The sequence below is a fragment of the Macaca mulatta genome, chromosome 16, assembly GCF_049350105.2.
Source record: "Macaca mulatta isolate MMU2019108-1 chromosome 16, T2T-MMU8v2.0, whole genome shotgun sequence".
Classification (NCBI taxonomy): domain Eukaryota; kingdom Metazoa; phylum Chordata; class Mammalia; order Primates; family Cercopithecidae; genus Macaca; species Macaca mulatta.
In genome coordinates, this window is record NC_133421.1 from 40,762,183 (window position 1) to 40,773,274 (window position 11,092).

Consider the following 11,092-nt stretch of genomic DNA (forward strand, 5'->3'; position numbering starts at 1 on the left):
AAGATGCAATCCCAGTCCTGGACTAACAAAGGCAGATTAATAAGAAACTCAAGAGAGAGTTAATAGAGAAAGAGCAGAATATGTGGTTTGATGAAGTTTTAGCTTAGAAAATAACTTGTTTTCCCCAAATAGAAAGCCAATCCCAGTGTTTCCTCAGAAATTAAAGCTGCCTGTCTATTCAATCACCTGTGGTTAAAAAAAGGAATATGACTGGGTGCAATGGCTCATGCCTATAATCACAGCACTTTGGGAGGCTGAGGCGGGCTTATCACTTGAATCCAGGAGTTCGAGACCAGCCTGGGTAACATGGCAAAACCCTCTCTCTACAAAAAATACGAAAAGCTGTTCACAGGGCTGAGGTGGGGAGGTTGAGGTGGTGGTGAGCCAAGATCGCACCACTGCACTCCAGCCTGAGTGACAGAGTGATATTCTGTCTCCAAAATACATATATATATATATGTATATATGATTTTATATATATATTTTATATATACATATATTATATACATATATAGATGCCTTTTCTTTTATTCACCTGTAATTATTATACAAAAAGATTACACGTAAACAGAAAAAGAAGTGTTAGCAGTTGGTGAAAATCGTTTTTAAAAATTCTTTTTTCTTTTTGAGACGGAGTCACTCTCTGTTGCCCAGGCTGGATGGAGTACAGTGGTGTGATCTCAGCTCACTGCAACCTCCACCTCCCCAGTTCAAGCTGTTCTCCTGCCTCAGCCTCCTGAGTAGCTGGAATTACAGGCATGTTCCACCAAGCCTGGCAAATTTTTTTTCTATTTTCAGTAGAGACGAGGTTTCACCATGTTTGCCAGGCTAGTCTCGAACTCCTGACCTCAAAGATGTGCCTGCCTTGGCCTCCCAAAATGCTGGGATTACAGGCATGAGCCACTGCACCAAGACAAAAATTCTTATAGTTACAATTTGGTATATTTAGCTCAAAATAAAGATATTTCTAAGTATATATTTAATATGCCTCCACGAATGTATTTACTGTAGCTTAAAAACAGGCTGTAGCTACCTTTTCTTCTATGAAGATTTATTCTATTTTGTGCTTATTTATATTAGCTTCACTAATTTTACAAATTCTAGCATAAAATTAAAGTCCTAGTATTTGTTCTAAAACTCCTTTGTATCACCTGGTCTTTTACTACAGATATTAGGAGCATCTTAATTTGTGGAGTAATTATTTTATCTGTGTGCAAAAATTCTTCACATATTTTGTCTAACAACCCTTTGAAATAGACAAGTCTGCTGTTACCCTTAACTGACAGATTAAGAATTAGAACTAAGTAAAAGTACCAATCCAAACAAGTCTCAAAGCTAGGTCTTCTGACATGTTTGACTTCTCCTGTACATAATAAGAGTTTTCTAATAAGTTTGCCATATTACATATGAAATAAACTAAATGCAGATTAAGGTAACCTACTAGTGCTGCTGCACAGGTGGCAGGAGATTTCAGTTATTATTAGTCTGTCATTTTTGTAGTATAACTTCTCACAAATTACCTAACCCGTTTTTCCTTAGCTTTTCAAGAGTTAAAAGTGATTCTGTTCTTTTATTGTTTCATGATACTATTATAACTGATTATTTCAGTTTTGGAAACCAGAAGTGTTTTTTAAAAATGGATGACTACAAAATTGTCAGGCTGGAGCTACATCACTAGTTGTAAAAATACACAAACCTTGGTACCTGCCTTCAAGGAATTCATGTTCTAGCAGGGAAGATAGACATATAACTTAAATAACAATAATGTAATCTAATGCTTTTCCCCAACTACTCAAATTCACTAAATTTTGGCCAATAACACCTTCTATTGAGGATTTTGTCTTTATCTGGAACCACCACAATTTATTGAAACATAGTACTATTGATACACTGCTGTGCAGAATGTCCAGCTGTTTCTGCTCTGCATGTTTATAACTGGCTGCATGTTTGACCACAGTGTGTCTGTGGGGTCATTTAAGCTAGCAAATCAGGACCACAGAAGTTTAGCTTTATTTCCTTTGTGTGGTAGCCTCTGGGTTTCTGTCAGCCACTTCGTAGTTTTTTCTGTTCGTGTCCACCAAAGGCCAGAAGGGAGAGCCAATGCTTTAGGGGCAAAAGAGAGACTAGAATACAAAACTTTAAAGGGCCTTTGATGAAAAGAAGTGCAGCACCAAGGCCTTCTCACCAACTTAAAATACAGCATATACCAGTGCAGGATGTGTTCCGTCTGCATTGGAGCGGTCTGTCAGATAATCTGAGAGTTTTTCCTATGGGATTTTGAAGTGAAATCCTTCACCAGCTTCTAGAGAGATTTCTAGATGTAATTTTAGGGGATAAAAAGAAAGAATGCTGCCAAAATTCTTACAAGTGAGAATTATGCTTAGAAACTTAAATGCCAGAACTAGATACTATGATCATTCTGTTTCATACTACCTTGGCTTTTTCAAAATATATTTTGGTGTAAATATAATGCATTTTAATTGTTTTTTTAAGTGACTGTCCAAGATTTTTGTTAGTTTCTCCTTTGATCCTTACAGTAAAACATCTTTGCTGTGAAGCTGAACTTAGGAATCACAGTCACACCACATTTACCTACGTATGATTTATACAGTTGGGTCACTAAGTAGGAAGAAAACACACATTCCAAAAACAAGAATTTAGATGAAAAATGAATTTGAGAATAGAAGTAGAATATCAACTTTTGACATAGTGTTGAAGCTTTTGGTTATGAGGGACAGGGCTGACAAGTCACTCGTACTTTTACATTTTTAATTAATGTGCTCATTAGGAAAAAATTAGAAAATTCAGAAAAATAAAAGGAAAAAGTTACCCACCATCCTGTCATTCTAAGATAGATAACCACTGTTTATTAACATTTTGGTGCATTTCCTTCCAGTTTATTTTCTTTGTATAATTGAGGTCATAGTATGTGAACAACTTTATAGCTTGTTTTGTACCCTCACATTTAACAGGAGATAAATAAGGGCTTTAAAACTATTTGAGGTTTGACCGTTGTTTGCTTCACAAAACAGAAAGTGGAATGTTCTTAGCACTTCTGTGAAGATATCTTCACCCTAGTGACTTCATCTACATTACTACAATTTATGTAATTTTAATTCTCAAGAATAACACTGTGCCCAAACAGAAGCATTGCCACGCATGTCGTGACTGTTTTCCCCTCAGAGTAGGCCATGGTCTAGTAGTAGCAAGACACACAAGAACAAGCCCCAGGGTAGCAGATTGCTGGCAGAGAGCCACAGGGCCTTCCTAGTGGTCATCCTTGCTTCATGCCCGTCCTGCATGCGGACCAGCTCCAAATAGTTTCAAACCTTTGTCTTTTTAAGGTCCTAGTTTTGCCTGAATCTTATTTCCTGTTAAACAATTCAGAATTACTGGACTTGAAACTTGTAGGCCAAATGCAAATTTAAGGAAATGGAAGGTCAAATACGCTGATAAATTCATAATTTTAAATGGAGGATGCCAAAGGGGAAAAAAAAGTTTATCTTTTCAACTAAAAATATTATACTACTCCCTGGAGATCAGGGATTGCATGCTTTGGGGCTCTGAATTACAGGGATCTAGCTATCACATTTTAAAATGGAAGCATTCCGTTCATTCAGTATTAATTGAAAATAATTTTTCAATGTATTGAAAAAATAACTAGATTTTACAGGAAAACAAAAATGAATAATAATGATCTTTATTTACCCTTCTAGGTGTTTTTACTTAGTAGAGGAAATAAGATGGATGTACAAGTTGGGGAATCATAGGCAAGTTAATTTAAAAGCAAGGAAAGAGAAAATAGTTCTGGCAAGAGACAGAATAATGCATCATGAAGGAAAAGGAGATGAGAAAAAATATGGGTTGAATTTTATCTTGTAGAGATAGGCAAGACAATTAAAAGAACCTGCACAAACATACATCCCAAAGTTGTTCAAGGCACATTCCAGAGATCATGAGCAGCTTTCTTTCAATTTTGTTATTTCTTTTGTAAATAGCTCTGGAGAGGATGCAAATAAATATATAGAAGAGAATTTAAATTGACCAGAATTCTGTTACCCAGAGAAAAGTTCCATGAATGTTGCTAGTCATCTTTCTATGCATATTAGGTTAGATTAGATTAGAACATGACTAGCCTTAAAAAATTGAATAAGGGTTTTTTTAAAAGATTTGAATAGAATAGATTTTCAGTGGCAGTTCAGCTATGCTCACTTCCTGGAGAAATGTCGCTAATGTTTTTTGTTGCACTCATATGCCTGATGCAGTGCACATGTTCATAAATAGTCACTGACAAATGCCCGTGTTCCTTTGACAGCCTTTCAGATTTTCAAGACAGCAAATCCTGTTGAGCCCGTGTAAACCAGGCCATGTGCTTACAGATGCCTGATACTCTTGAGTTGAATTCTGACCTGAATCCAAATGAAAGATGAGTGGCTCCTAGAGGGAGGTCATCCCAAGTTCATTTCCTGTTCATGAGCCAACAGATAACTAACTGGGTAGATCTATGTACATTTTGTGTAACATAATGAATACTTCTTGACTTGAAATAGTACTTTTTGTCCAAAAATGGAAATTTTTCCATTCTAAGATTTAAAATTTCAATATATAAAGAAGAATAAAGTAGAAATTACCTGAAATTTTGCCATACAGAGGTAAAATGTATTTTTTAGTCCTTTGACTTCTAACAGAGATAAAATATTTTGGCAGATGTTTACCCAGCCCTACCCCCTCTCCCCACAGTGTGTGGGTGTTTTTTTCCTACTCCAAAAATTGTGGTCATCTTTTTGTATCAGTAAATATCAATCAGTAATGTACATTTTGATACAAATTACTAAAACGTTCTGCAGCTATTTGCTCTCCCCCCAAAAGTTATGCCAGAAGTAGGTATAATCAGTCTAATTTTGGGGGTACATTTTATTGATGAGTAACAGAAAAGTTTACAAATTGCAAGTTTACAGTTTAATGAACTTTTAAAATGTAAACACACTTGAAAATCCATCATCTACATCAAGAAACAAAACATTACCAGCACCCCAAGAAGCCATCCTCATGCCCCCTTAAGTCACTACTTCCGCAAGGGTGACCACAGTCCTGTTACCCAATTTGTAATCTTTCCTAATGTGATAGGTAAAAATAAATATCTTATTTTAGTTTCTGGTTACTTTTCTGAAGTTACTGCTTAGATTATTTATAAAATTAATTGGGATGGGGTGCAGTGGCTCATGCCTGTAATCCCAGCACTTTGAGAGGCCAAGATGGAAGGATTGCTTGAGACCAGGAGTTCAAGACCAGCCTTGGCAACATAATGAGACCCTATCTCTAGACAAAATTTTAAAATTAGCTGGGCATGGTGGCATGCACCTGTAGTCCTAGCTGTTTGGGAGGCTGAGGCGAGAGGATGGCTTGAGCCCAGAAGTTAAGGTTATAGTGAGCTGTGATCACACCACTGCACTGCAGCCTGTGCAACAGGGCAAGACCCTGTCTCTAAATAAATAAACAAATAAATAATCATTGTTAGGCCCGGCTTTTGGAGTTTTAATCTCCTCAAGAGAAATAAATGGCATCTGTTTAAGGTTGCAGAATGTGAAATGACTTGCCATAGCTGAAAAGAAGCAAAGATTCTACAGTATGACCTTTGTGATATATTATTTTCTCAGTAAATAGTTTCTTTGGGACAAGCACTGTGATTTAAAAAATAAAAAGCATCTGAGTTTTCTTTGAAGAGACAAATTTGCTGGAAAGATCAGTACTTTCTGCTGCTGGAGAGTATATTCTGTTTATAAACATGAATGAGGATATGAATAAGGCTAGAAGCTGACCTCTGCTGGAAGTTTCTGGTATGATTTGGAGGAAAGAGCACTAGTCTTCCCTGGTGGCTGCTAGCCTTTCATTTAGTTCAAGCCTGCCTGCCTCTAGCTTTTCCTTGCAACTTCTCTTTTCATTTTTCTTGTGCTATTTTCTGCTATGATAGCAAACTTTGCCTAACAAAATGTGAAGTTTTCCGTGTGACATTAACTTAAACATTCTAGCAAATGACTATTAAAATGAAATGTGCAAAAACAATTTGCCAGGTTGTATCTTATCACAAATATAGTCATGTGCTGCATAACAACATTGCAGTCAACAACAGAACACATATAGACAGTGGTCCTGAAAGATTATAATACTGTATTTTTACTGTACCTTTTCTATGTTAGATATACAAATACTTAGCATTGTGTTACAACCACATACAGTACACAATATGGTAACCTGCTGTACAGGTTTGTAGCCTGGGAGAAATAGGCTATACCGTATAGCCTTGGTGTGTAGTAGACTATGCCATCTAAGTTCATGTAAGTACGCTCCACAGTATTTGCACAGGCAAAATCTAATGATCGTTTCCTAGAATGTGTCCCCGTTGTTAAGTGACACATGACTATAATGAAATTCAGTCCTGGAAGGAAGAGAAGAAGTAACTGGCTATTCTGTTTTTCTCCAGGAATCGACAAGGAGAACGTTGAACTCTCCCCTACCACTGGCCACTGTAACAGTGGACGAACTCGCCACGGATCCGCAAGCCAAGTGCAGAAGCAAAGAAGCGCTGGCAGTTTCAAACGTAATAGCATTAAGAAGATCGTGTGAAGCTTGCTTGCTTTCTTTTTTAAAGTCAACTTAACATGGGCTCTTCACTAGTGACCCCTTCCCTGTCCTTGCCCCATCCCCCCATGTTGTAATGCTGCACTTCCTGTTTTATAATGAACCTATCCAGTTTGCCATGTTGCCAGATGATCAACTTTTGGAAGCATTGCCTAAATTTAATGCTGCCTTTTCTTTAACTTTTTTTCTTCTACTTTTGGCGTGTATCTGGTATGTGTGAGTGTTCAGAACAACTGCAAAGAAAGTGGGAGGTCAGGAAACTTTAACTGAGATCATCTCAATTGTAAGAGAGGATAAATTCTTGAATACTGCTACTACTGGCCAGCAACGAAAGCCATTTGCACAGAGCTCTGCCTTCTGTGGTTTTCCCTTCTTCATCCTACAGAGTAAAGTGTTAGTCCTATTTATACACTTTTCAAGATACAAGTTTATGAGAGAAATAGTATTATAACTCCAGTATGTTTAATCTTTTAGCTGTGGACTTTTTTTTTAACCTTACAAAACTGAAAGAACCATAAAGGTCAAGCCTCAGTGACTTGACACCATAAAGCCACAGACAAGGTACTTGGCAGGGGAGGGCAGGGAAATTTCATATAGTGGATTCTTAAGAAATACTAACACTTGAGTATTAGCAATAATTACAGGAAAATAAGTGTGACCACATGTATCTTAACATTACTGAATTAAAACTATGGCTTCTAAGTCCTTACCCAAACTCAGTCATCCAAACTAGTTTAGTCTTTTTCTCCAGTTGATTATCTTTTAATTTTTAATTTTGCTAAAGGTGGTCTTTTGTGTTTTGTTTTTTGTAAACCAAAACTATACTAAGTATAGTAATTTTATATATATATGTCTATTTTTCCCTCCCCCTCTTCTTTCCTAAATAATTCTGAGCAGGGTAATCAGTGAACAAAGAGTTGAAAATTATTCCCAGAAGGTAATTTTCATAGATATTTGCATTAGCTCCATAGCAAAATGGAATGGTACGTGACATTTAGGGTAGCTGATATTTTTATTTTGTTAAATAATTTCCAAGAATAGAGTATGGTGTATATTATAAATTTCTTTGATAAGATGTATTTTGAATGTCTTTTAATCTTCCTCCTCCTCTCCAAAAAAATCGGAAACCTCTTTAAGAAAACATGTAGGTTATATATGCTAGAATTGCATTTAATCACTGTGAAAAGACTGGTCAGCCTGCATTAGTATGACAATAGGGGGGCCATTAGAGTTGCTGCTATACGGGTGGTATGGATTATCATGGCATTGGAATTTTCATAATAATGCAGATCCAATTTCTTTGTGGTACCTGCAGTATACAAAATAATTTTACTTCAGTGAGCATATTGGTATCTGGATGTTCCAATTTAGAACTAAACCATATTTATTATGAAAAGATATTAATCCCTCTACTCCCAGGTTCCCTTTATATGTTAAGATATAATGACTTTGAGAGGAGGGAAAATAAACCTAGGGGAGAGGGGAGTTTCCTGTAGTGCTGTTTCATTAGAGGATTTCAGTAAATTAAATTCCACAGCTAATTCAATAAATAATGGTACATTTAAGTGTTCTGATTTTAATAATATAATACATTTCACATTTATCCACACAGTAACAATGTAATATGTTAATGTAAATAAAATTGTTTTTGATACTCAGAAATAACAAGAATTTAATTTTTTTAATTTGTTTACAGTCCTGGGAAAAGTAAGAATTATTTGCCAAAATAAAAGGAAGGAAAACTGTAGTGTTCTTAGTGAGTTTACCATAGCATTATTGGAAATACTGAAGACAGGTGCAATTTACTAAACTTTTGTTTTTAAACTATTGTAGAGGCTGCATTAGAAGAAAATGTCTATAATGACAGAGCAACTAAGACTATATATAAAAGCTGAAATTAGAACTGAGTTTAGAAATAGATCAGTAACCCAGTGCCAAGGATGCCAAGCTGCCATCATGGTCTTGGCTCTCCCACAACCCAGTGTTTCTGGGGTAAGTTTCACAGTTTCTAGGCCCTAGAATAGCAGGCAGTGTAAGCCTTTGATAACTTTAGTTCCATGTTTTTCTTTTTTTTGTTTGTTGGTTTGGTGCATATGATAGTGGGTGTTACGCTATTTTGCTCTTCCATCAAAATAGAGAAACTTGCAGAGGTTTTACTGTTAAAAATACCGATATTTCCATAAACAAGTTTACCAAGGTATAGTATTTCATACCCCCTGAAATGATCAGCGTTGGCACAAATCAAAATTGACCCGCTTTTGAAATGCAGAAATACCTTTGACTAGTAAGTACATCCTAGGAATTTGAAAACTTACTAAGGTTTAAAATTTACCTTGTTTAAAGAACTTCTGACTTTTGAGGAAAATCTAGCTTTCCAAGTAACTAAAATGTACATGAGATAAACCTCTCACCACTATGTGTCCCGTGAGAAATGCAACACTTTTTTAGTCTTCATACTTGTAATCTATAAAAGAAATTCTGAAGTTTAGAGCAAGTTGCCCATTTTTGTGTAATTGACATAAGTTCTGTTAAGAATATTGTAAGTAATTTGTTTCGGTTTGTAGATGTTTCCCCTGACTTGTTAAAGAGGAAAACAGGAACTCAGTCATGTTTTTGTCCTGGATAATCTACCTGTTATGCCAGTACTCACGTCTGAGGGGCGTGCCCTTAGTTGCCAAGATGCAGATGCAATTCACTAGATTTGGGGCAAAGTGGCTACAGCTCTATCTTCCATTCACTCAACACCTGTTCATGACTGAGCCAGGTGCCCAGGACACATCCTAAACAGTCAGCTTCTATCCTGTGTCCTAGTCGGGGAGACAAGAGTGCCAGCCAGCAACCCTCCCAGGTTTGTAGGTTTTAGGGGTTTTCAGTGTTGTTTGGGGTTTTTGTTTTTTGGTTTTGTTTCTACATCCTTCCCCGACTCCCAGGCATAATGAGGCATGTCTTACTCAATGTTATGCAATGGATTTAGGCAAAAATTCATTCTTAGTGTCAGCCACACAATTTTTTTTTAATGCAGTATATTCACTTGTAAATAGTTTGTGTAAAATTTGACAAAAAAGTATATTTACTACACTGTAAATACATGTGATGATATATTGTATTATTTTGCTTTTTTGTAAAGCAGTTAGTTGCTGCACATGGATAACAACAAAAATTTGATTATTCTCGTGTTAGTATTGTTAACTCCTTTTTGCGACTGCGTTACATCATTTAAAGAAAATGCTGTGTATTGTAAACTAAAATTGTATATGATAACATACTGTCCTTTCCATCTGGGCCTAAACTTGGGCAGTTCCTTTGTCTACAACTTTGTTAATACCGTAAGCAGTTGTACGCCAGCAGGAAAAATACTGCCCAACAGACAAAATCGATCATTGTAGGGGAAAATTGTAGAAATCCATTTCAGATCTTTATTGTTCCTCACCCCATTTTCCTCCTTGTGTATGTACTTCCCCCATCCCCCTTTTTTTAAGTAAAATGTAAATTCAATCTGCTCTAAGATATGAGGAGTTATTTAATTTCTTCACATGTATCAAGCTCTGTTTTCTTACTTCCCCCCAGTCCTCCCAATCTTTTGAAACATTAAGGCCATTTTCTTTAAGGATGTTTTTGGCTCTCCTACTCCCCATGAGAAAGATCCACTTCCAGAAGTTCTCCACACTAAAAGTGAAATATTTTGGTGAAATGCTTTTTTAGGGCCTGCCAAACTCAGGTGAGTCTATTCTCTGGGATAGGCTGGCTTCTGTTAAAATGAAGCCAGTCAGAAATGTCCAGGGCATCCCAAGATTGACCAGAGGGCAGTTCTCTCCAACTTTTCAGCTTTCCTGCTGTAGAATCTTCTGTGACACTAAACGTGTACACAATGTAAACCACCTCCCCTGGCTCAGCTGCCCCATGTTACTATTTCACTTACTTGATTATGTGGAGTACCTCCCCCAGTCAGTGGAGAAAGAGCACAACCCACACCCAGTGGGCAAGACAGAGCTATCCTCAGAAGGGTAACAGTGTCCGATGTTGAACAAAGGACTAAAAAAGACCATGTGACAGATACCTACAGGTCTGAGGCAAGTACTGGTCTGTTTATGGGCAGGCTTGGAAAATAGGGGTACCTCACCTGGAGAGCTTGCTAATACACTGGTCCCCATCCCAGTCCCCCAAGGTAAAGGCAGACTCTCCAAAGATGGGCTGTTGGGAGAAAGAGTGTGTGTTTAAACTTAAGCGATTTTACTGAGCACCCAGTGGTTTAAAGACCACTGGAGTAGAGAACTGAAAACTCAAATACTGCAAATAGCTGCCTTTTCCCTGTAGCCTAAAGCATCTTAGTCCAAACTAGGGGATGTTTTTAGGGTAGTGACCCTCTAGATCAGAGCTCTCCCTTCCTGGACAACAAGCTTCCTGAGGACATGGGCCACTTAGTACATCTTGTATGGGCCTCTCTGCCTGTTGT

The 11,092-nt window shown here is 37.1% G+C and overlaps 1 protein-coding gene across 4 annotated transcripts in view; it reads left to right on the plus strand.

The window, feature by feature from the left end:
* NF1 (neurofibromin 1) overlaps nt 1–10,144 on the plus strand; it is a 299,361-nt gene extending 289,217 nt beyond the window's left edge. For all 4 annotated transcript variants that reach the window (XM_015119005.3, XM_015119007.3, XM_077970741.1 and 1 more), the window contains one exon: nt 6,482–10,144. In XM_015119005.3, coding sequence (XP_014974491.1) covers nt 6,482–6,624 — 143 coding nt within the window. In that variant the 3' untranslated portion in view covers nt 6,625–10,144. The remainder of the gene's footprint in view (nt 1–6,481) is intronic.
* Nucleotides 10,145–11,092: the final 948 nt, after the last annotated feature.